This window comes from Budorcas taxicolor, chromosome 19, assembly GCF_023091745.1.
Source record: "Budorcas taxicolor isolate Tak-1 chromosome 19, Takin1.1, whole genome shotgun sequence".
Taxonomy (NCBI): Eukaryota; Metazoa; Chordata; class Mammalia; order Artiodactyla; family Bovidae; genus Budorcas; species Budorcas taxicolor.
Window position 1 is genome coordinate 34,708,370 of NC_068928.1, and position 25,149 is coordinate 34,733,518.

Here is a 25,149-nt window from a genome sequence, read left to right on the forward strand (position 1 = left end):
CACGGGAAGACTGACGGCACCTGGTGTGAGCACGGCGCAGCAGTGAGCTGCCAGGAGCCTCCAGCCACTGGCCTGCCAGGATGACCCTGAGCCCCCGCTTCCCTACAAGCAGCAGAGCCAGGACAGCAGGTGCTGACAGCACCTGAGAGCACCCGGAGGGCTCTCGCAGCCCTGGGCCTGGCTGGTGTCTCATGGGCGGGCGTGGCAAGGCCAGGTGCACGGAGATGCAGCACTGCAATGTCCAAGGACCCAAGGAGAGTTAAGAGAACACGTGCCCCGGGGAGGGACACCCAGCAGCCATGGGTGCCCTGGAGCCTCTGCTGCAAAGTCCAGACTCCAGGTGAGAGAGCACGTGCCCTGGTCCAGCTCAGGAGCCGCTGGGGGCCCCACGCCTGGAGGGGTGGGACCAGCCCTGGTTCCTCAGGAGGCCGAGGACGAAGGCAAGAGGGACCCATGTGAGCCACTGTCTTCACTCCTGGGGCTCTGATCTGCCTTTCGGGGCTCCCTGAGGGGGCGGTGGTCCCGCCAGACCTGCCTGACCACTCCCTACCTCCACCCAACAGCCATAGCTCCCACACCCTGGAGCGACGGCCAGGCCCCCTCCATGGTGACTCCATGAACAAGTGACGTGCCCAGTGGGAAGGGGGCTCCTGCCTCCAAGACGTTACAGAGACAAACACTCAAAACGAGAAGAACAGAGGCTCGTGCTGTGGCCCCAACCCCCGGAGCCAAAATTCTGCAGTCCTGGTGGCCTCCTCTGCCGGAGATCTCAGAGCTCAGGATGCCCACATGGCCCAAAGAAGGGGCAGAAACACAGCATCTGCTTCTCACACAGACATGACGGCCCGTGCACGGGGGCAGCCAGCACGGACACCAGCAGACAGAGCCCTGTGACAAGCAGCAGGGACGACATCTCCAGGCCTCGGAGCACAGGCGCCCGGGCTCACCGTCAGGGAGGACTCCGTGGACCTCCTGTCCAGTGACTTGGCTCTTCGGTGTGGAGACAGTGGGGAGGCCGAGGCATCTGGGAGAGGAGCTTCGCTGGGGAGGTCCTGTGGCAGAGAGCAGTCCCGTCAGCACCAGCCAGTCCCTCATCCGCTGGAGCCGCAGGAGGGCGGGCTTCAGGGCCGTGTTGCGGGCAAGGAATGGGGCTTTGCTGTCTGGTACCTCGGCACCCTTGCCCCTGCGGCCAGGACCTGCGTGCAGATGGGACCCACGCCCAGACTCCTGGTCCTGAGCCTCCAGCTACCTGCCGGGGCTTGAGCCGCTCTGGTGGACAGGGCAGCCTTTTCTTGCAGATGTACAAGCCCCTTGGCTCTCCGGGTCCCCATCCTCCCTGGGCCTTCACAGAGGGAAGAAGCTGGGCTCTGTGCAGCGAGCAGGAGAGCCCAGAGAGAACAGGAGGAAGACAGAGGGTGGACTTGGCGGAGCCTCAAGAAGCAGGGGCCCTGGAGGAGAGTTTCAGAAGCAGAATCCACCTTGGAGATTCAGCAGAGAGAAACGAGGGCTCTGGCCATGGCCAGAAAAGACGAGAAGGAAGGCCAGACGGCCTCAGAGAGGAAGAATGGCTCTAGTTAGGACCTGGGACCCAAGGCGCACGAGAGCAGCTCTGAGCAGAGACGGACGGAATTCCGAGAGGAAAATGCAGAAGACGGGCCTCACCCTCAAGAAGTTCCCTCAGGGAAGAAGGTGAGAGACGCAAGAAACGACCAGGAAACGAGAGCAGGAAGCTGGGCAGAAGTGCACCCACATGTGAATGTGCTGTATGGGGGGCCATATGCCACCTGTCCCTACCGCCTGCACCGCCCCAGTATTGCCCAGAGCCCAGACGCTCACCCGCTTCCTAGGGAACGCCCTCTTCTCGCTGCGGCCTTGTCGAGTGTCACTTGAGGCTGAGGGCCCGGTGGACAAGTTGGTCTCCATGTGCTCTGCCTTCTCTGTGTCCAGGGCCTCAAACTTCTCTATTACCTGGGACCTCCTGCAAGAGAGGGCACGAGGCCACTGAGCGGGGAGACAGGGTCCCCGGAGCCTAAGGGGACATGGTCCGGAGTCTGAGGGGCTCCTGCAGCCAGCACCCCACGCCGGCTCACCCGAGCTCCTGGGCCACCCTCGTGTAGGGTGCCGGCCGCACACACCCCTCATTCGGCCAGCTCGCCTGATGCCCCCACTTCCTCTCCCACCTCCACACGGGGCAGCTCTGCCTCCCAGCCCCGCACCGCAGATGCCACACGGGCTGTTGGGCTGACACACTCGGCTCTCACACGCCAGCGTCCCCTCCTGAGCCACAGACTGGTAGAAGGCAGCCAGCAACTCAGGCGCCCTGGCCTCACCACGTGCCTCAGCAGATCGGATGCAGCCCCCACCCCAGGGTGTCCAAAATTTAGCAAGAAAAAGACCCATGAATTAACATTGTTTCTGCCAACAGTAAAAAGAATCAAAACCCAAATTAAAAACAAAGCAAGTTGATTTCGTGTGAAAGGGCGGGCGGCATCATCAGGCCATCTACGGCTGGAGACGGAGCTGAGATGGGAGCGAAGCAGGCGGAGGAGGGGCGAGTAACGTCACAGCGACACAGCAGGAGGAGTGGAGAGGGGCAAGACCTGGAAGAAAACAAGGCTGGAGAATGAATAAACAGAAAAGAACTGCTGGTAAAAATCAAATATGGTAAATCAAAATCATCCCAAGAATTAAAGCAAAATCCCAAGGCGATCACTGAAGAGGGAGACTATCCTCTCCCCGCGACATGAGCATCCGCCTGGTGGATGTACCCTCATGAGCTGCCCACGTGTCCCCAGGCCAGAGCCCTGTTCCCCCTGAGCTGTCTCACAGGGAGAGCTGTCCCTGCATCGGACTAGCAGCAGAGTCGAGGGCAGCAAGTGAAGGGCCACTGGGCCCAGTAGCCTGAAGCCTAACTTCATGAGGAAGGGGAGGCCAGCTCGTCCTTGGGAGGGGACCAGTGGAAGGGGCTCTCGGGGGTCCTTCCTCAGGAAGGCAGACTCCCAGGGACCAGCTCCCTGTGGAGCCATCTCTGCTCCCGTGGAGTCTCCTGCAGGCCAGCAGCAGCTGCAGCGGGGGAGCGAGCGAGCGAGTGCAGGAAGCCAGGCGGCGTGGGAGCGCCTGGGAACCATGGGGAGTTCTTGCCGGTGCTCCGGCTGGCTGCGCACCCGAGGTGGCCTGTCCCAAGTATCCTGCTAGGTTTAGAAGACAGACCCGCTCACATGTAGAATGAGAGCTCTTCCAACCGACCTCAGGACCAGAAAGCCCCACGATGGCCTCGAGATGCAGGGGCCAGTGAGTCAGGCCAGTTGCATGCTGCGGGCCGGGCCAGCCACGAGAGGTCAGAAGAGGGAGGGAAGTGCCACCTGCCAGGGGTCTGGGGGAGTCCACCTCAGGCGTCTGTAAAATGGGGCCTTTTCAGCTCAGGTCCCTGTAGTCCTACAGCTGGGACAGCAAAGGCATCCCGGTGAGCCTGGTCTGGACTCCCAGCCAAGCAGCAGGTGGGACCTTGGCAGCTGGGCCTGGTGTCAGTCACCAGTGGTTCAACCAGCCACCCCCGCCACACTTGCTCGGCACAGCTCACCATTTGAGAAACACTGGGGAGGCTCTGCGGCCAGTCCAAAGACTACTTCAGGGCCAGGACTAGTCAGGACACCCACCCTGAGGCCTCTCAGCCAGGCTTCCTGCAGCCGCCCCCTGGGCATGGTGGCTGGTGTCCTGCCCATCTGGGGCTCTGTTCTGCACCACAAGACAGGGGTCCAATCCAGCACCAGGAGCGGCTCAGGGTCAGAGGGCAGGCCTTGGACAGGACAGCAGCCAGCCAGAGGACACAAGGGCAGCGAGAAGTAATGTGACAGTGTCAGGATGCAGAGGAGAGGGCCCCAGGGGAGCCACACCAGGCAAAAGCCCCTCCCCATGGTGACAGAGCAGGCGAAGCAAAGCCCCAGAGGTGCCATCTGTCCCAGCCATAGCCGGGTGGGAACTCCAAGCCAAGCAGGTGTGCTGAATGTTAATTCTTTGGTCCCCGCCAAACCAAGGTGTGGCTGCCTGCTTGGGGGCCTCCAGGACGCGGTGAGAAGCCCCCTTGCCCAGGCCACTGGCCTCCTACATCTAGCAAATCCTTTCACTTACACTTAAGCACACTAAGGACAACTTCGGCCCTGCCCCAGCTCTGCTGTCCCAGGCTGTTCCCGTGAGGAGGAGCCCTGCTCCCGATTCTGCCCTGCATATGGAGTGCTCACACACCTCAAAGGGTTACTAGTAAACCAGGTGGAGATGCTGTTTGGAGGGCGTGTCCCCTACCCCTCCAGGACTGAGGGACCTTCTGTTTGCTTCTCTCTTCAAGTGTGTTTTCCTAGTGCTGGAGGAGATGCCTGGGAGGGCAGGTGGGTGGGAAGGAGCAGGGGAGCAAAGCAACCGGGGCTCTGCAAAGGGTCATCCAACGACCCCACTTGCTCCAATTCTGAGCTGGGTCTGGGGGTGGGGCCGAGGACACTACACTAACAGTGGGTCTGAACCTCCTCTGCAAGCAGCATGTTACAGGCTCTGGAATCATTTTGGGAGGTTTGAACGCCTGCATGACCCACTGCACACGAGGGTTCGAGCCCTGCTACTGCACAGAGGCTCTGTTTACACGTGGGGCTGGAAGCTTCTACTGGAACGGGCACTGGGGCACTCTGGTCCAGGCCTGGACTTGGGAGGCTTCAGAGACAGAACCATGCTCTTTCCCTCACTCTCCGCAAGTGCAGGGCCCTCCCCGCCTCAGACCACAGCTCCACCTGGCCTTGGCCCATCTCCAAATCCGTGACAGAATGTCACAAAATGCATGAGTTTGTGAGTGCACATGTGGGTGCCTGTATGAGAGAGCATGTTGAGTGTGCACAGTAGGGGCTGCAGGAGTGGGTAGAGTGTGTGCAAGACCCTGGCCCTCCAGTCCCCCCGGCCCTTACCTCCGCTCGTTGCCAAACAGACGGGCCACCTCTTCCCTGCCAGGGCTCCGGGCCCGAGTCCTGCGCTCCAGCCGCCTTCTCTCCACCTGGAAGGCTTCTCGGTGGCTGATCCTGATGGCCTTAGGGACGTCGGCCAGGGTGGCATACTGCCTGCTGGCTTTAAAGGCATAGGCACGCCCCGGTCTCTCTGCTCCCCGCCCCCCAGCACTGCCGGAGTCCACATGGGCAGGGGGATGGCTGGCCACATCCAAGGAGTTGAAGGAGCTGCTGCAGACGGTTCGGGCAGGGAACTGAGGACCTGGGGGAGGAAGGGGATGGCCAGGCTTGCAGGAGGGTGGGCTGGAGTCGCTGTACCTGTTGGTGGGGGCGCCCGGGCTGGGCGGGGAGAGCGGTGGGGGCAGCTGCTGCTCCTCGGCCCTCACATCCTGCTTGGTTTTCTCCAGGGAGAAGTAGCCGCTCTCCACCCGGACTTTGCGGCCACAGTCCACGCGGTCACCACTTGTGGCACTCTCCTCTGGAAGACGAGGGACAAAGGACGTGCTCGGCCTGCTGCCACCTCCGGTTCTACAACCCTTGGAGAAGGCACGCAGGTCCAAGGCCACCCTAGGGCAGAGCCCTTTCCCAGGAAAGGAACAGGGCATCCTTACCTGCCTCTCTCTAATGGGTACCTCTCTGCCAGATGGCCAGGGGTCCCTGAGCTCTAGTCTGGGGGCTCAGCTGGGACAACAGGATCCCCAAGAAGGGACATCCCACCAACAACCACTTCCCACTGAACACCAAGGAGAACCCAGGGAATGTGGTTAACACTCCACACTGCACTGCAGGGGGCACGGTTCAATTCCCTGGTTGGGGAACTGAGATCCCCAATACCACACAGCCAAGCTGGAAACCGAGTACATCATGACAGAGAGCGCATCACGAGAGGCCGTGCAGCCTCTCAGTGCATCGTTACAGGCAGGGAGGCCACCCAGGAGGAGCAGAGGAGAGGCAAATCCTGGATGTGGTGGGCACCCACAGTGGGGGAGTACCGAGCGGCTTTTGCCCAGAGCCTGAACAAGGTGCATCTTGCCTGAGTGAGCACAGTCTCAGCTGTCCATGTGTCTTTAGTGGACAGATGGAAACAGGGAAGCTGGCCTGTCATGCAGAGCCCTCTAGGCCTGGACAACAGAGACCAAGTACTGCCCCGCTCTGCTCAGACAACTGCAAGTCCTGGAAGGAGACATGTGGTCCTGCCAGCTGTTCCCCTGCTTCAGCCAGCGCCTGGGCAGGGTGCATCAGTGGGAGAAGGACTGGACAGCCTTTGATGCTGCTCACAGGACACAGTGGGCTTCAGATAACCAGGCCTTGAACACAGAGCAGCCACGGGGAGCAGAGGCTCCTTTGGACGCAGAGCTCACTGCAAAGCATCCCGATTCTCATGACACCAGGCTGGGGCATGGGAGCAACTGAAGGCTGGTGGGCCAGCAGACACACAGGGGCACCTGAGCCCCAGCACCTATTCGCCCTGTCAGGAGGCCCGAACTAGTGCTGGGAGGTGGGGTACCAAGACATGCAGGCACGGTGGCCACCCTGGCTACCACTTACCATCTCTGCCCTCAAGCCCTGGCTCCCTCAGGGTGCTGGCCGCAGGAGGCTGGCCCTGGCTGGGACTCTGAGCTGGACTCAGGCTGCTCCCGTCTGGCTGGTCCTTGGCCCTCATTTCTTCCTGCCAGAGTGTGGACTTGGTGGTGGGGACTTTCTCAGCACTGGGGATGCTGCTGCTGCTGCTGGTGACAGCCATCTTGGCCGGCCCTGGCTCCTGCAGGGGAGAGTGGTGTCCATGCAAGTCGGGAAGCACCCTGCCCGAGCCAGTGCACGGGTCTGGGCTGCCCGAGTACCTGGTTACCAAGGTCAACTGCAGTGTCAGAGGCCCAGATGCCAGGAAGCAAGGTTCTGCACAGAGACATCCCGGCTGGGCTGGAAGCTTTCTTTCTTCTGCAGCCCCAGCCAGCACCCAAAGCTTCTAGGCATGCAGAATGGGAGCCTGGAGCCCAGGTGGGAGCCCAAGCTGCAGCTGGTGCTGCCCCAAGGGACAGCATTTGTGTACGAGGTACTTAGCCAGAGCATACAGAGGACTGTAACTCCACACTGTAAGCCTATGGCACCTGCTCACGCCCCGGACCCGAGCTCCTGCCCACCCAGGCACTGGGGTGCCTGCTCCTGACCTGCCACTAGCAGGATGGCTCTGGGCACCCCTCAAAGTGAGGCACATCTTGGCGGTCCTTCCCAAAAACAGACTGCCTGCTGGGCTCTGACTAGCACCACACCTTCCAGTCCTCACCAGCCACCCCAAAAGCTCCTACAAGGGGAGCTCACCTAGGCTGAGAGGAGGTGGCAACCCACATTCACATGGCCAATAAGAGGCAGAGTGGGGCTTTGAGCATTTGGCACCCCCAGGGGCCTCTGGGAGAGGAGGAGGGCCCAGGACGGGGTGTGCCTGTTGGGTGGGAACCTGTGTCCACAGTGAGACAGCCAGCACTTTGCCTAGTCCAGAGCTTCCTCAGTTCCACAAGGGTCTCGGGCCTCCTGGGACAGATGAAGCTGGGGTGGCTCTCCCGCAGACCCGGGAACCCCCACCACCCCTTCTGTCACAGCCATCAGTAGCCCTGCCTCCCTGGCTGGAGACTCCTGAGCGCTCTGAGCCACCATGGAAGAGGTAGGGTCCTGGAAGAACGTGGCTTCTGACGGTTCCCCAAGGCTCCAACAGAACCAGCTCCAACGACCCCAGGACACCAGCCCCGAGGCCCCGAGCCTGCGGTCAGCGGTGCCCTGGCTCCACACCCAGCAGCCACGCTGCCCTGAGCAGAGGTCTCTCTGGGTGGCCTGCTGTGCCTCCACAATAACCTGGGGCCCACGCTCTGAGGCCAGCACCCCCGCCAGTGCTGGCAGTGTGGGGGGTGGGCGTGGTGCCATGTGGCCCTGGCCCCTGGCTCTGTGGGGCTCAGGGTAGAGCCGTGTGGGCATTACCTGGAGACCATGCTTGACGAGTCCGTCCCCTCCGTGGAGGGGGGCTGGACCAAGGGACATAGAGGCTGCCAACATGGGCTGTAAAGGAAGGGCAGCACTGTGCCCGTGAGAGTAGGGCCCTGGCACATGCACTCCTTCCTGATGCTGGGGTGAACCCAGCATTGGGCAGGGTGCTGGTGAGGATCTCCAAGAAGAAATTCCAGGCCTGAGATGTGAGGGTCAGTGACAGGGCTTCCTAGCACCAGGTGGTTCCAGGCCTGCTTCCTGGGCCCCTGACCTTCTTAGGACTCAGCCCAGAGGAACAGGGCCCTGGAGGCGCCAAGGTCCATGGTGAGTCTCCCGTGGTAGCCATGCTGTCTCCTGCCTGTGTGCCCAGCCTCGCCACGTCAGCAGGGGCAGTGGGGCAGGGCAGGGGCTGGTTTCTGGGTAGCCACTTCTCTCCTCCAGAGCACATGGGTGGAAAGCAGACCTGGCAGGGGCGGGGCCAGGGCCACATGGCACCACGCCCACCCTCCACACTGCCACCACTGGTGGGGGTGCTGGTGCTCATACCGACAGAGCCCTGGCACCCGTGCAAGGCGGGGAAAAGGCCCAGGGCTGTCAGTACCATAAAGAAGCCAGCTGAGAGCAAAGAGAAAATGGGGCAGGAAGGGAGGCCCAGTCAAGGGGCTTCTGCAGCCTCCACATGCTAAGCAGGCCCCTTGTGACCAAGTTTCCCACAGAAAGCCACTTTTTCTACCCTGGGGCATGGCAGCTGAGCAGAAGGCCAGTAAAAAGGAGGGTTCTGACCCAGAGTGGGCATGGCAGCAGGTCCCAACAGGTAAACAAGATGCCTGAGAAGAGGTGGCAGCTCACAGCAAATGTGTGGGCCTGTAGTGGGTCGGACCAGGGCCTGACTGGAGCCTCAATCACAGAGAGAGGCCTGCTGTTTTACACATCCCTGAAAAAGACCAAGAAGCAGGGGCCAAGAGCCCAAATGGGTGAGCAGACGGAGGAGCCAGCGTCCCACAGCTCCGCCCAAGGATGTGTGCCCCTAGCCTGCACACCAGGCTGGGTGAACACGCAGCCCTGGGCCTTACCCAAGTCCCAGCTCTGGAGTCTAGGGAGATGGAGAGGGGAACCCCTGGTCACACACTGAGTGGATGACCACTCCTCTCTAGGCATCTGGGTACCACGATGCCCTTCCTCAAACAGCCAGAGAAGGAAGAGGCTCCTGGGAACCCATGCCTCTCAGGCTCCAGCTCTACAGGTCTGGGCCAGCCTATCTCCCCACTGCCCTGGGCTCTGCTGCAACCCAGCCCCCGGCCGAGGGGTTGTCCGCTCTCCCCCACAGCCCCATTCTCGACCTCCCTCTGGTCTGAGGGGTGCCTGCACACTCCATGGCCCCACCTCCCAGATGCCTGAACATCCTCCCTGAAGCAGGACCCTGGGCCCCCTGCCTGCCTGGATTCCTGGAGGGCAGGGTACAGCAAAGGGACACTCCCAGGACCGTCAGTCTGACCCGAAACTCTGGGGCAATGAGAAAAAGGCTAGGTTTGGGGTCTTGGGTTCTTCTCTCTATAGATGCCCCTAAGGCATTAGACTTTCCTCCCAGCTCCATCTCAGGTTGCTGAGGGGGCTGGCCCAGAGACCCCCAGCTCTCCTCTGGAGAGGCCCCACATCCCTCCTCAAGACTGACTCGTGGGGTCGGTCCCGGATGAAAACTCATGGATGCCAGAAACCCGCAGCCTCTGGCATGATGCTCAGGGAACCATAGGCTGAGCAAAGGAGGCTGGGGCCCTCAATGCCCCAGGGGCCAAGATAACCTCTGGCAAGTGGGTGATGTCCCCACTCAGAGTGTGAAGCAACACTGAGGGGAGAGGGCGTTCATGGGGCTGGGGACAGCGGAGAAGACCCCCTAGTCTAGCTGGAGTACCTCCTGCTGTGCAGCTGCCTGATTTAGAGGCACGAGCTCTGCCCGACACTGCTCCTGAGGCATCACTGCGGAAACATATGCAACACTAAACACTGTGATCCCACCTGGGGTTCTCTCAAGCTAGAAGTTTTGGGGATTTCCTGTCTGCTGTTTCCTAGCAGGAAGCTGCACCTTGCGTTTCCGGGAATGACTGCGATTGCATTTTGCCCACGTTCTGCCAGGGACACTACCTTCCAAGAGGGTGTCAGCCTGGGATCCCCTCAGGGTGGGTGGGCAGAGAGCAGACAAGGACCGTTGGCTGAGAGCAGGCCAGGGAAGTCTGAGGGGCGTGCAGGGAGAGGGACTCTGGCCAGGCACACCACCCTGTCCTGCACATGCTGCCCCTCTGGGAAGCCCAGAGGAGCCAGCAGGGACTGCTGAGCCCAGGGGTCGCCAGGTCCTCCACGGAGTACTGTCAGGTTCTGGGGCTTCTGAGACGCCAACAGGCCCCGGGTCTGCATCCTATTCCCTCGCAAGGGTGTGGGGGGCTCAGGTACGCAAGGCAAGTGCGCTGTCCCAGGGAAACGTGGAGCAGAGGGTGCACGTTCACAGTTGATCGACCGTTCCAATGAATGGGGCTGGGGCGCTGACCCTCCAAGCAGTCAGATATCCAGCACGACTTAGGCTGGCCCACTGTACCCACAGTTCCACATCCATGAATTCAACCAATTAGAGGACCGTGCAGTCCTGCGGGATTTACTACTGAAAACAATCCACGCAAGTGGACTCCCAGAGTGCAAGCCTGTGTAGCTCCAGGGTCACTGTACTGAGCACCCAGGAGGGGCCTGGCACTTTTGCCACTGTTCACAGTAATCTGAGAACTCGATTTCAACAGGCCCATTTCACAAATCAGTCCACTGAGGCCCTGAGCCCTTCTGGTGCCCTGAGCCCCTGCAGACCAGCCAGCGGAGGGAAGCCCTGGACCCGGGGGACTGCCCCAGCCACCTCCCACTCTGGCCTCGTGGGAGCTGGTAGGAGCATAGAATTAAGGCTGTGCCAGTGCTCTCCATTTATGGTTACCCTGAGAGCCCCTCGCGGCCAGGCACTGCAGGACCACTCCTCCTGGCCCCCTGCCCAGCCTGCTGTCTGTAGAATTGTCTGTGTGGAAGGTGGAACTGAACTGAGCCTCTCCTCCCAGCATGCTCTTGGCTCCCAGCAATGGGCGGGACGGTCGGGGGAGGGATGGGCACTGTGCAGTGATGCCTCTGGGGGCAGCCCCACAGCAGGCCAACCTCTCCAAGTGGGGGTCCTGCCCTGGCGCTTGCAGAGGACCGTGCAGAAGGCAGCCCACAGACTCGGAGAAGGAAAGTGAAGACCCCGGGGCTGAGGGCTGCCTCAGCCCTGGCATCACCCCTTCCTTCCCTTGCCCCCAATTCTAGGCTGGGTCCTGAATCCCCCAATCTCCCAGGGCACTTTTTCTTTGCCCCAGCTCCACCGAGGGGATGCCTCACCTGTGGTGTGGGGGGCTCCACCTTCCGCTTCTTCTTCTGGTTCTGCTTGTTGGTCCTGGGATAGACTGTGAGCATCTCTAGCCACCTGGGAGAGAGGAGGGTATGGCACCAGTCAGACCAGAGCTGCCACTCCGGGGCAGGAAGTGCCAGCAGCACAGCTGGGACACGGACAGGCTGACCACTGGCCTGGTAAGGCCTTGGCACTGTTTTTGTTACCAGCCTTCCTCTGGGGCTGAGACTCCACTCTAAAATCGCCCTCCTGGAGTGCGGCTGGCCAGTATAGACACACCGTGACTGGGAAACCCCAAGGACCACTGGGGCAAGAACCTAGCAGTCGTTGCCAAACTTTCCCACAGTGGTCACTTCTGGGCACTGTGCAGCTGACCTCCCACACTCTGGAGGGGCTCACCTCTGGGCCCAAACTGCACAATGAGGGTGCCCTTCGGGGCACCTCGGGAACACGGTTGGGAAAGGCCTAGCGGAACTGCCCAGGGACCAACACCAGGACCCACACACTGGAAGGTCCACTCTGGACCAGCAGCAGGGAAGGCAGGGAGGAGCATGGCCTCAGATCTGGGTCTCCTCCCCTCAAACCAAGACCCAGGCGGCTCCTAGCCCTTGGGGATTTGGCCTCTCATCTCTGGAACCAGGGGGGTACTGCTTGCCTCTCTGGAGCTCTGTAGTAGCTGGGAAGGTCACAGGGAGAGGAAAGAGAAGGTGTGGCGGGGGGGAAGGGCAGTGCTCTCTCCACAGGGGACAGTACTGCAGGGGACACTGGGCCAACTCTGCCCAGACACAAGGGTCTGTGTGGGCCTGCAGCCAGCCTGTGACAAAAGCCTGCTGGCAATAGCTGAACTGCTGAGGAAGGCAGGGTCTGCACCACCAGCATACTGGTTGAGGCAGCAGTGAAGACCAGCACCCAAGCCCAGGGCAGGAAGAAGGGCGTATCTTTAGTTCTCAGAGGTGCTCCTTTAGTGTATTTGTGTGTGGGATGCCACTGGGGTGGCTATGCTGCTGGCAGCTGGGAGAGGGGCTGCATGTGGAGTGCACCCCTCCAGCAGCGGAGCTGAGGCCCAGTCAGGTGAGAGCAGGGGTTCTCGGCCTGACAGCACGTGAGTGCGCTGCATGAGGAGATCTGAGCACAGGCTCTGCTCCCAGGGCCCCGAAGCCAGGAGGTGACGACGGCTCACTCTGCACAGGAGCAGACGGGCAGGCTCCAAGGGCTCACCCACGTACCCTGAGGAGTTCGAGTGCTTGTGGGTTAACAGACTTGCTTTCTAGCCTGCCAAAGGGAACAAATTTCCTTTGCAAAGTTCACACCAAGGACCCTGCCTGCAGAGGGCCGCTCTCCAAGCTCTACGTGGGAGGGGAAAAGAGACTGCTTGTGAAGTCACGTCATCCTCCAGGGCCTGGGAACAGGGCTGCGGCAGGCATGTGCAAAGCAGTCAGGGAGCCCTGCGCCCATGAACACTGGTCCTGTCGCTCTTGACTAGTAACACTACCAAGCTGGGCAAACCTGTGTGCCTCACATGACAGGGCCTTGAGGGGGAAGGAGAGAAGACCTGCACCACGGCCACACAGCTGACTGGAGAGAGCTCCTGAAGCCCCTGCCAAGCGCCAGAGGGAGGTCCCGTCAGAGGCCAGACCGTGTGGTGCTGACCTGGGCCCCAGCTCCCATACTCCTAGTGCCCTGGGACCTCAGACACCCCTCCTGTGCTACGTCACCCAGACCCCTCCCAACTCAGGTGTGTGTGTTTGTGTGTGTGACGCCAAATCTCCTTGAGGAGTCTGGTTGGGCAGTGGAACCTCAGCCAAGGGTGCCTGCCAGACAGGCCATGACAGCAGGTGTGAACCAGGACCCACGAGTGGCTCTGCTGCCGCTCATGCCTGGGGAGATCAGGTTCCCTTCATCTCTGGCCTCCCATCTCCAGCTGCAGAACCACTGACATTGGAGGAGGGAATGGCAAACCATGTCAGCATTCTTGCCATGAGAACCGCATGAACAGTATGAAGAGGCAAAAAGATATGACAACGAAAGATGAACTCCCCAGGTCGGTAGGTGCCCAATATGCTACTGGAGAAGAGGAGAGAAATAGCTCCAGAAGCAATGAAAAGGCTACGCCAAAGCGGAAACAGCACCTAGTTGTGGATGTGACTGATGGTGAAAGTAAACTCCGATGCTGTAAAGAACAGTACTGTGTAGGAACCTGGAATGTTAGGTCCATGAATCAAGGTAAATTGGAAGTGGTCAAACAGGAGATGGCAAGAGTGAACACTGACATCTTAGGAATCAGTGAACTAAAATGGACAGCAACGGGCAAATTTAGTTCAGAGGACCCCTGCATCTACTACTGCAGGCAGTGATCCCTTAGAAGACAAGGACCAGCACTCAGAGTCAACAAGAGAGTCTGAAATGCAGTACACTGGTGCAGTCTCAAAAATGACAGAATGATCTCAATTCATTTCCAAGGCAAACCATTCAATATCATACTAATCCAAGCATATGCCCCAACCAGTAATGCTGAAGAAGCTGATGTTGAACGGTTATATGAAGACCCAGAAGATCTTCTAGAACTAACACCAAAAAAAGATATCCTTTTCATCATAGGGGACTGGAATGCAAAAGTATGAAATCAAGAGACACCTGGAATAAAAGGCAAGTTTGACCTTGGAGTACAAAATGAAGCAGGGCAAAGGCTAACAGAGTTTTGCCAAGAAAACACACTGGTCACGCAAACACCTTCTTCCAATAACACACAAGATGACTCTATATATGAACATCACCAGATGGTCGATACCGAAATCAGACTGATTATATTCTTCGCAGACAAAGATGGAGAAGCTCTATACAATAGACCGGGGAACTGACTGTGGCTCAGATCATGAACTCCCTAATGCAAAATTTAGACTTAAATTGAACAAAGTAGGGAAAACCACTACACCATTCAGGTATAAATCAAATCCCTTACACTTATACAGTGTAAGTGACAACCAGATTCACGGGATTAGATTTGATAGAGTGTCTGAAGAACTATGGACAGAGGTTCCTAACACTGTAGTGATCAAAATCATTTTCAAGAAAAAGAAATGCAAAAAGGCAAAATGGTTCTCTGAGGAGGGCTTAAAAATAGCTGAGAAAAGAAGAGAAGTGAAAGGCGAAGAAGAAAAGGAAAAATATACCTATCTGAATGCAGAGTTCCAAAGAATAACAAGGAGAGAGAAGAAAGCCTTCCTAAGTGAACAATGCAAACAAACAGAGGAAAACAGAATGGGAAAGACTAGAGACCTCTTCAAAAAAATCAGAGATACCAAGGGAACATTTCATGCGAAGATAAGCACAATAAAGGACAAAAATGGAACAAACCTAACAGAAACAGAAGATATTAAGAAGAGATGGCAAGAATACACAGAAAAGTGAAAGTGTTAGTCACTTGGTCATGTCCAACTCTTTTCGACTCCACGAACTGTAGCCCGCCAGGCTCCACTGTCCATGGAATTCTCCAGACAAGAATACTAGAGTGGGTTGCTGTTCCCTCCTCCAGGAGATCTTCCCGACCCAGGGATTGAACCCACGTCTCTTATGTCTCCTGCATTGGCAAGCATGTTCTTTACCACTGGCACCACCTGGGAAGCCGAGAATACACAGAACTATCACAAAAAAGATCTTAATGACCCAGATAACCACAGTGGTGTGATCACTCACCTAGAGCCAGACATCTTAGAGTGCGAAGTCAAGTGGACCTTAGGAAGCATCACTACAAACAAGGCTAGTGGAGAGCTGAACTATTTCAAATCCTAAAAGATGATGCTGTGAAAGTGCTGTACTCAATATGCCAACAAATTTGGAAAACTCAGCAGTGGCCACAGGACTGGAAAAGGTCAGTTTTCATTCCAATCCCAAAGAAGAGCAATGCCAAAGAATGTTCAAACTACTGCACAACTGCACTCATTTCACATGCTAGCAAGGTCATGCTCAAAATCCTTCAAGCTAGGCTTCAACAGTACATGAACCGAAAAATTACAGATGTACAAGCTGGATTTAGGAAAGGCAGAGGAACTGGAGATCAAATTGCCAACATCTGTTGGATCACCAAAAAAGCAAGAGAATTCCAGAAAAACATCTACTTCTGCTTTACTGACTTCACTAAAGCCTTTGACTGTGTGGATCACAACAAACTGGAATATTCTTAATGAGAATACCAGACCACGTGACCTGCCTCCTGAGAAACCTGTATGCAGGACAAGAAGCAACAGGTCAAACTAGACATGGAACAACAGACCTGTTCCAAATCAGGAAAAAAGTACGTCAAGGCTGTATATTGTCACCCCGCTTATTTAACTTATATGCAGAGTACATCGTGTGAAATGCCGTACTGGATGAAGCATAAGCTGGAATCAAGATTGCTGGGAGAAATATCAACAACCTCAGATATGCAGGAGATACCACGCTTATGGCAGAAAGTAAAGAGGAACTAAAGAGCCTCTTGACGAAGGTGAAAGAGTGAAAAAGCTGGCTTAAAATAACATTCAAAACACTAAGACCAGGGCATCCTGTCCCATCACTTCATGGCAAATAGGCAGGGGAACAATGGAAACAGTGACAGACTTTATTTTCTTTGGCTCCAAAATCCCTGCAGACAACGACTGCAGCCATGAAATTAAAAGATGCTTGCTCCTTAGAAGAAAAGCTATGACCAACCTAGATAGCATATTAAAAATCAGAGACATTACTCTGCCGACAAAGGTCCGTATGGTCAGATTTTTCCAGTAGTCATGTATGGATGTGAGAGTTGGACCATAAAGAAGGCTGAGTGCCGAAGAATTGATGCTTTGAAATTGTGGTGCTGGAGAAGACTCTTGAGAGTCCTTTGGACTGCAAGGAGATCAAACCAGTCAATCCTAAAGGAAATCAGTCCTGAATATTCATTGGAAGGACTGATGCTGATAAACTCCAATACTTTGGCCACCTGATGTGAAGAACTGACTCATTGGAAAAGACCCTGATGCTGAGAAAGACTGAAGGCAGGAGGAGAAGGGGACAACAGAGGATGAGATGGCTGGGTGGCATCACCGACGCAATGGACATGAGTTTGAGTAGGCTCCAGGAGTTTGCGGTGGACAAGGAAGTCTGGCATGCTGCAGACCATGGTGTCTAAAGAGTTGGACGTGACTGAGAGACTGAACAACAACGAAAATGCTTTACGCTCTTAAAATCCATGACATCCTACGAGGAGGATTAAAGCGAGACAAGTGAAACTGGTCCTCTTGTCTGCCCCTGGCGTTAGAAACAAAATCCTGCCTCTCCCCACAGGAGGATGACTAGCAGGGAGCTGGCACCCCAGGAAGAAGCCACCCACCCCTCAGCAGCATGGGTCTGGCCCCCGTTCCACACCCACCTCGGTGAAAATGAGACCTCACTTCCTCCCACAGGAGCCGTGGCCAGCTGCAGCTGATGGGGCCCCAAAGCCCAGCCCATCGCTCACAGCCACCTCCGTTTCCCGGACGCAAGGTGCCTGATGTCCTAATTCCTTCTCCTCCTTGCACAGTAATCAGCCCAGCCCCTCAAACCCAGGGAGTTTATTTCCTCCTTTGCACCTTAGAGAATGACAAGTTTCTCCATGACCCAGTGCCCAAGCTCCTGGCTGGGCCAAGGCCACCTGCTCGCTGTCACGCACCATGTCACATAGCTGTGCAGCTGCGTGCACAGAAGAGCAGGGCCCCCAGGAGGCAGATGTGACAGGGCTCAGAGCACGGAGCTCAGCCCCCTGAGCTGGCAGCTGCCTGGAAATCTGGGTCCCTCTACTTTCCAGGGCTTCTCCCAGCCTCCACCCAGGGCATGCTGGAGGTGGGGGGGTGGGGTGGCTCAGAACTCTGCTGTGTCCATGCAGACAAGAAAAGCAGTGCGTGTGGGCACCCTGTGGTGACTCCTGAGTGCAGACACGGGGGTCATCAGGGAGACACGGCCTCTGCTCCAGGGCTGACCGCTGGCTGAGGAGGACAACACACTTGGGCAAACCCCAGCCTTCACAAGCGCCAGCTGACAGAGCCACATGCCTCGTGGGGAAGGCCTCCTGGGGGCCGCACTGGAGGGTGAAGGGAGGGCAGGCGAGAGGCAGCAGGGGGCGTGCGTGGCCAGCAGCTCAGAGCTGCAGTGCATGGGCTGTAGGAGGGGCCTGGGCAGGGCCCCAGGGCCTTTCAGGCAGGAGGCCAGTGAGGCTGGATCTCTGGAGACCGAGCCCCTCGTGGCTGAGTGAGAGGAGGCCAGAGTGAGGTGAGGATGGACTGGGAGACCAGAGAGAGGCCTGGAAGATGCGCTGAGCCAGCAGAGGGAGGTGGCAGGGGAGTGAGGCGTGTAGGGGCAGCGGGGCAACTGTGGGCGGGGATGAAGCAAAGGTGGATGGAGAGAGGAACTCAGCAGACACAAGGCGCAGACAGTCCGAGGACCCGGGCAGGTGAGGCACCTCGCTCAACACACATGTAGAAACTCACCCACTGATGATCTCCTTGGTCTCGGCCCGGATGAAGTGCTCCTTCTCGGGGGTCAGAATGCACAGGGAGAACTTCTGGCCCGTCCGGCCCTCCCCGTCCACCACGTCTGTGCACTGGTTCATGTTGATGGTGCCCTGTGGGAGGGTTGTGGGCTGCAAGAGGAAGGCAGGGCAGGAGTCACTCTAGGGGCAGAGGGAACATCCCTGTCTCCCCAGGTCCTTCCGGACCCTCTTGGCTTCTCCATAAGCACTGGGGCCTCACAGCTGTGCAGACCCCCCTGCCACGCAGAGCATGGGGGCGGGCTGCCTCAGTCTGGCCCTCACAGCCCCGCATCCTACTGACCCACCCCGGGGGAGAGCGGTAACAGGCCTGCTCTCCTTAGAGGACAATCAGCTTCATGTTCCTTCCCACTAAAGAAGAGCCCATGAGTGCTGGGGGAGGGCGGGGGCTGTGTGTGGGGAATAGGCAGCAGACGCCTCTTGAGGACAGCGGGGGTGACGGAGGCAGCCGGGAGCCTGGTCTCAGAGGGTGGCTGATCCAGAAAGCAGTGAGAAAAGCTACAGGAGGTGGTTTTGAAATTGCAAGGCTATTTTTAAAGGCTAGGAGGGGCCAGAGAGAAGCACACCTTAAAGGCGGACTGTGAGGCAGGCAGACTGGAGCCTCGCACCTGGGGTCGTCAGAGGTAGGCCTCCTTCAGGGCTGCCTGGCCAGGGCTGGGACAAATTATAGCACTTCCCCCCTTTACTCAGTCAAAGCTGTGAGACACTGACATTAGGGAGAGAAATCCAAAAACAAGATACTGAGCGGATGAGTGAGGACCCTCCTGGAACACAAGGAGGCTTTGGGGAAGGAGGCAGGGGGCTGTGGCAGCCACCACACCAGGCCGAAGACTCTGTGAAGGGAGGGGAGCCCAAGCTCTAACTCCCACCCCACCTCCACCTCCACAAGGAGCCTGTCCCAAGGGCCCAGCACTTCCCGGCTGGTCCTGGAGAAGCAGCAGGGGCAGAAAAGGCCCACAGTAGTGCCTGGGTTCCCTTCCACCAGCCAGTCCCCTGCTGCAACACAGAGGAAGGGGATCTGGTCTGAAGATGAGATGCCGAGCTCTGCTGACCCATCACCAGCCAGTTCCCTTTTTGTCCACTGGGGCGCCACCCAGGAGCCAGACCCCAAAGGTGGTGGCTTTCCGGAGTCCTCGCCCTGACACAGCCGCCAGCTCGCAGGGTCACTGCAAGGCAGGGAGTAAGTTCCCCACTCCAAGAAGCCTTTCCGTGGGGCCTCTGGGATCCTCCCGTCCTCCTGGGGCCCAGCTCAGGACAGAGGCAGCAGGGCAGGAGGGCAGCCATGTGCCCACAGAAGAGCATGCACCCTCACTGAGTGTTCTAAGTGTGTCCTGTCTCAGAAGTGCCCCCAGGTGGCCATGAGAGGGGGAGCCACACCCACACCAAGCTGAGCACTTCCCAAGTGAAGTAAAGCCTTGTAGCACCTCTCCTGGAGGCTCCTGGCCAGCCCTTAAGCTGGAGAAGGGAGCCTGGTGGGTGGTCCTCAACCAAGCAGCTGATGAGGGTGGTGGCCCAGGTCCCCCACCTCCCTCGGGATGAGCGCTGTCTTTCCCACCTTCCTGCCTCAGCTCTAGGCCCTGGCTTCCTTCCCCCACATCGTGCCAGTGCCCAGTAGAACCCTCCCTGGGTGGTGGTCTCTGCCCTCTCCAAAGGCAGACTCCCTCAGGCAGGACACTTGATCCCCACTGGCCCCGACAAAACACATGGCCTCTCTGAGGCAGGGCCACAGGAAGGACCAGAGAGGGCACCGTGTGGATCGAGGCACGAGCGTAAGAGCAGGCGGGCCCAGCGCTCTGCTCTCCTCTCCTCCCCTTCCCTCATGCTGCCGGTGCAGGTGCACGGCCCTGATGAGTTACCCTGTGTTACACGCAAGCAACACACACAGGTAAGTTCAGCGGGGGCCATAAAGTACAGCATCAGAAGCTCCAGCGTTCTCTCCTCACTGGAGCACCTAGAGGGCCCCGGGCGACACGCGCTCCTCTTCAGAGGTCACTGCTCCAGGGCTCAGGGCCCAAGCTGCTCCCTGGTCCCTCTGCACAGTGAGAGCTCCCTGCCGGCCCCGCAGCTCCGTGTGGCAACGGGACTCAGGCACCAACTGTACCCTGAGACTTTTGGCAACCTCTCCATGATAAGAAGGTGCTACCTCCTCCACAAAGTTTGAAGAAGGGCCACGAAAGGCAGAGACGTGACAGGTGAGGGCTGAAGGGCACGAGCCTCTCTCTACCACCTCTAAGCCAGGATCACCCAGTTATAGTCTCTCTCATCCCTCCTTAAATATGACCTCCCATGAGGCAGGTGTGACCTCATCCTGTCACACACGGAGAAGGGGGAGCAAGAGACAGGAAGCCTGGGAAACCTGTCCAGGCTCACAGGGGCCAGGCCTTCTGGCCTCAACAGCGCCCCCGCCCCAAGCCCGGGAAGCAGCAGCACGGGAACATCCACACAGGCCCTTCCCTGCTAGACTTCAGCGTGCCTCCCATACAGTACAGACTAACCCGGCACTACCCGATGGCTCTGTGGCTCAGACTGTCCTGGCCTTGACCATGTGGCCTACCAGCACGCACACATCCCACTGTTTGCAGGGCAAGGTGCCCCAGGCTCAGCTTGTATGTACCTACCCTGATCCTACTGCTACTAAGTCGCTTCAGTTGTGTCTGACTCTGTGCGACTCCATAGACGGCAGCCCACCAGGCTCCCCCGTCCCTGGGATTCTCCAGGCATGAACACTGGAGTGGGTTGCCATTCCCTGATCCTAGAATCGGCCATTTCTCCAAGGATCCCTGGTTCCTTTCACTGGAGAACAGAATTAGAAATCAATACTGAGGAACTAGGTATGCTCATTGCTTTCAGGGCGTTGCTGCCTCCAGGCCTTCTCAGATGACAGACAAGGAAACACAGGTGCGTATAACCTGTGCAGTCACGTCTACATTCACCACCCTCCCCCGCAACCTATTCCTATCTATCAATTGCAGGATCTCTCTCTCCTGAGCGTGTGTCTCTGAAGCTAAACACACTGCTCCTCCACTTGAATCCAGGACCACGTGGATCATTCCAGCCTCTCCCCTCACCTGCCTGGGCCCCAGCACACCCAAGTGGCCCAGACTGTGAACCAGTGCTCCATGGGCAACTTCACCACTGTGCACAAGGCACCCAGCACGATCCCTTCTCCTTCAGTTGTACAGACTCCACTCACGTCCAAGGGCACCACTACCTTACACACCCGCACCTGGACTCTACAGGGAAGTTCTGGGGAAGAACCCATCACAGCTCCTTGTATCTGAGATCCCTGTGGGGGAGCAGACACTAGTTCTACACTTCCTGCCTCTAGCACGAGTTTCGGAGCCCTCTCTTCCACGGCATGCTGGGTAAAGAGGGAGGGAGGGCGGGCACAGAGTGGAAAGGCCAGGGGCTCAAGGCACCTCCTAGCAGAAGCCATTCTTCCAGCCGAGAGAGCTGTGAGAGCGGAGCTGCTCACAGAGGGGGGTGGGCCCTAGCACGCAGGCAGCGCGGCCTGCTGTGGAGATGCATGCCCAGCTCTGGTCTGCAGGGCGCCGTGCCCGGGGGAAGGCAGTGCTGCTCTGCCCAGCGGCTCCAGGCAGACTGGGAGAGAGCACACCGTCGTCTGCTATGGGTGGCTGGAAGCCACGCAGCTGCTGGGGCCGTGGCACTCAGCAAACCCTCCTGCAGGGCCCCCTGCTCACTCTGGTGCTGAAAGACCCCCGATGCTGAGGTCTGAAGCAGGCAGAACAGACTCTTGGGGACCAGGAACCACCAGAGAGGCTGGAGAGAAGGCGAAAGGTCCTAAGCTGTAAGGCCTGAGTGCTTAACGTGATGGTTTTCAACTTTTGCTGAATAATGGAATGACCTGGAAAGGTAACTAAATGGAGGTTCCATGCCCAGATTTAAACTCTCTGGGGGTGGGGCTTGGGCATCAGAATTACCAAAAAGCCCCTTCACGCATCTAATGCCGAGGCTGGGAACAACCGCCTGGAGGGGACACCAGTCTGCTCACTGCCACAGCAGGCCCAGCACCACGGGCTGGATGGCCCAGGCCCTGGCCGGCTGCACTAGGTCACTAGGCAGCTCGTGGCTGGGCCAAAGAGGACCTGATGAAAGTATAACAGAGGGGAGAGGAGAGAGAAAACACAGCTGCTGAGAGCCCGCTGCGGGTGAGGGCCAGCAGGGTTCACAGAGCGGGGCACGCCTGGGGACGTGGTATCGTCAGGCCCCAGCACCCACAAAGGCCCTGCCAGCCGCAGTGAGAGAGAAAACGGAACCTCAGGCAACCTCCTGAGGGGAGGAGGAGGGACACGGGTCCTCTCCTTGGTGACCCTGTGAGGCCCTCGACCAACTGGGAAGGTGAAGACCACGCCATGCAACCCTGCCTCCCACGGGAAGGTGAGGGCATGGTGGGGCTGCCACACATCCTGTGATGAGAGGAGAGTGCCGTCCCCACACCGCACACAGGCAGAGGCCCCCGCCTCGACCCTCTGGCCCTGAGCGCCAGGTCCACCTCCTCTGGCTCCGACCCAGTGTGAGCATCCGGGTGGAACATCGAATGGGGGGAGCTTGTTGCCACACAGAGCATGCAGGCGGGTCACGTGGGCACACACACCCTTCCTGTCAACCACACTGCTGACAGACACAGACACACACACCCCTGTCAACCACGCTGCTGACACACACAGACACACACACCCCTCCTGTCAACCATGCTGCTGACACACACACACACACCCCCCCTCCTGTCAACCACGCTGCTGACACACGCAGACATACACACACACCCCTCCAGTCAACCATGCTGCTCACACATGCATGCACACACACCCCTCCTGTCAACCACGCTGCTGACACACCCACATACCCCCCTCCTGTCAACCATGCTGACACCCCCCCACACACACACACACAGCCCTCCTGTCAACCATGCTGACACACCCACACACACACACAGCCCTCCTGTCAACCATGCTGCTCACACACGCGTGCACATACACCCCTCCTGTCAACCATGCTGCTGACACACACACCTCTCCTGTCAACCACGCTGCTCACACATGCGTGCACACAGACACACACACCCTCCTGTCAACCATACTGACACACACACACACACCCCTCCTGTCAACCACGCTGACACACGTGTGCACACACCCCTCCTGTCAACCACGCTGCCGACACACACACACACACACACACACACCCCTCCTGTCAACCACACTGCTGACACACACACCCCCTCCTGTCAACCATGCTGCTGACACAGACACACACACACACCCCTCCTGTCAACCACACTGCTGATACACACACACCCCTATCAACCACGCTACTGACACACACAGACACAACCCCCCTCCTGTCAACCATGCTGCTCACACACATACACACACACCCCTCCTATCAACCATGCTGCTGACAGACACACACACCCCTCCTGTCAACCACGCTGCTGACACACGCAGACACACACACACCTCTCCTGTCAACCACGCTGCTCACACATGCATGCGTGCACACACACACACACACACACACCCTCCTGTCAACCACGCTGCTCACACACACGCACACACACACCCTCCTGTCAACCATGCTGCTGACGCGCGCGCACACACACACCCCTCCTGTCAACCACGCTGCTGACACACACACACAACCCCCCTCCTGTCAACCATGCTGCTCAGACATACACACACCCCCCTCCTGTCAACCATGCTGCTCACACGCGTGCACACACACACACACCCTCCTGTCAACCACGCTGACACACACAGACACACACACACACCCCTCCTGTCAACCACACTGCTCACACACACACACCCGTCAACCACGCTGCTCACAGACACACACATACCCCTCCTGTTAACCACACTGCTCACACACACACGCACACACACACACCAACACACACACCCTCCTGTCAACCACGCTGCTGAGCCTTGAAACCAAGTGGTGCTGGTACTACTACAGAATATGGCTAGGCAGGACCCACCCAAGGTGGGTGCCCAAAGGACTTCAAATAACCTTTTAATGGAGAAATTCTCTGATTTATTCCAAGAATCCACACAATTGAGAAAGTCTGCTCTGAGCTCACACCACATCAGAAGTCACTGGGTCTCCCCTGCTGTCCAAGTTTTAGAGCACAGTGGAGCAGAGCAGCAACGAGAGTGTCCAGCAGGGGACTCCCAGCCTGGACACAGGCCAGGCATGGCCACGGCCTCTCAACCCTCCCCATGCCCCCCAGGGACCCCAGGCTCCAGGGACACTTGGGTGCCCACAGGCATCCACCTGCAGCAACAGTGCAGGTCCAGGGCACACATGCTGTGAGCCCGGGGCTGACATCCCAACCTGTCTCAGGACAGGCCTGTGCCCAAATGCCATGGTGCTGAGCAACGCATCCCGCCCTCCCATCTCTGACCCACAAAACCCGGCTGCAGGACTGAAGCTGCGTCCCATACAGGCTCCTAGGCTCCTTCCCAGGGATCTGTGGGGCTCATCAGCAGAGGGGCTGGAGCCTCCCGGAGTGAGTCCAGAGCCCTGGAACAAGCACCCTGTTCTTCCCAGACTCAAATGCTTCTCCACAGTCCACAAGAGAACCCACAGGCACCAACCCTCTCCCTCTCAGGGTAGGAAGCCTGGAGCACATCAATGCCGATGCCCTCCTGCTTAAACTTCCCAACAGTGAAAGAAGGAGACAAACCTCCAGAGAGACGGGGCTTGACAGCAAGGTTCTCTGCCTCATTCTCTGCTTGCAAAGACTTCCCTGCCCAACAAGGGCTGTGAGAAGCTGAGGCCTGGCAGGCTGATGGTGCCTCGTCTAAGAAAGGACGCTCCCACTTACCTCTCCTCCTGCAAACTCCCACCGAGGGCTTGGAGGTGTGCACTTCCTGGGCCCCGCACTGACCCGGTGGCATGTTAAGGTCCACCGTTACAATCTGTTCCCGCCTCACCTCCTCCAGGCCCAGCTCTCCTGCCCCACCCCCACCCCTGGAGTCCCGCCACTGCCGCTGGCTCTCCCAACACCCACACCTGGTTCCTGACAGCAGATGTCTGCCCCCAGCAAAACCTCAGGGAAGCCGCTCACGGAGGCCTGGGAACACCCGAGTTCTCTGGACCCATCAGCTGCCTGGGGACACAGAGGATGGGAGGGAGAGGTGCTGCCAGCAGACGCCGCCCAGCCATAAAGGGGTGCACCCTGGAGATGTGTGTTCTGTCCCGCCCCTGCCCTCCTGGGT

General features: G+C 58.3%; 1 protein-coding gene across 1 annotated transcript in view; it reads right to left on the minus strand.

Annotated features, from left to right (window-relative positions):
* The window catches only part of MPRIP (myosin phosphatase Rho interacting protein), a 95,044-nt gene that overhangs the window by 29,756 nt on the left and 40,139 nt on the right, over positions 1-25,149 (minus strand). The window contains exons 4-9 of the mRNA XM_052657475.1: positions 17,847-17,998; positions 11,358-11,442; positions 6,531-6,744; positions 4,947-5,460; positions 1,837-1,978; positions 948-1,052 (exon numbers count right to left, since the gene is read on the minus strand). Coding sequence (XP_052513435.1) covers positions 948-1,052; positions 1,837-1,978; positions 4,947-5,460; positions 6,531-6,744; positions 11,358-11,442; positions 17,847-17,998 — 1,212 coding nt within the window. The remainder of the gene's footprint in view (positions 1-947; positions 1,053-1,836; positions 1,979-4,946; positions 5,461-6,530; positions 6,745-11,357; positions 11,443-17,846; positions 17,999-25,149) is intronic.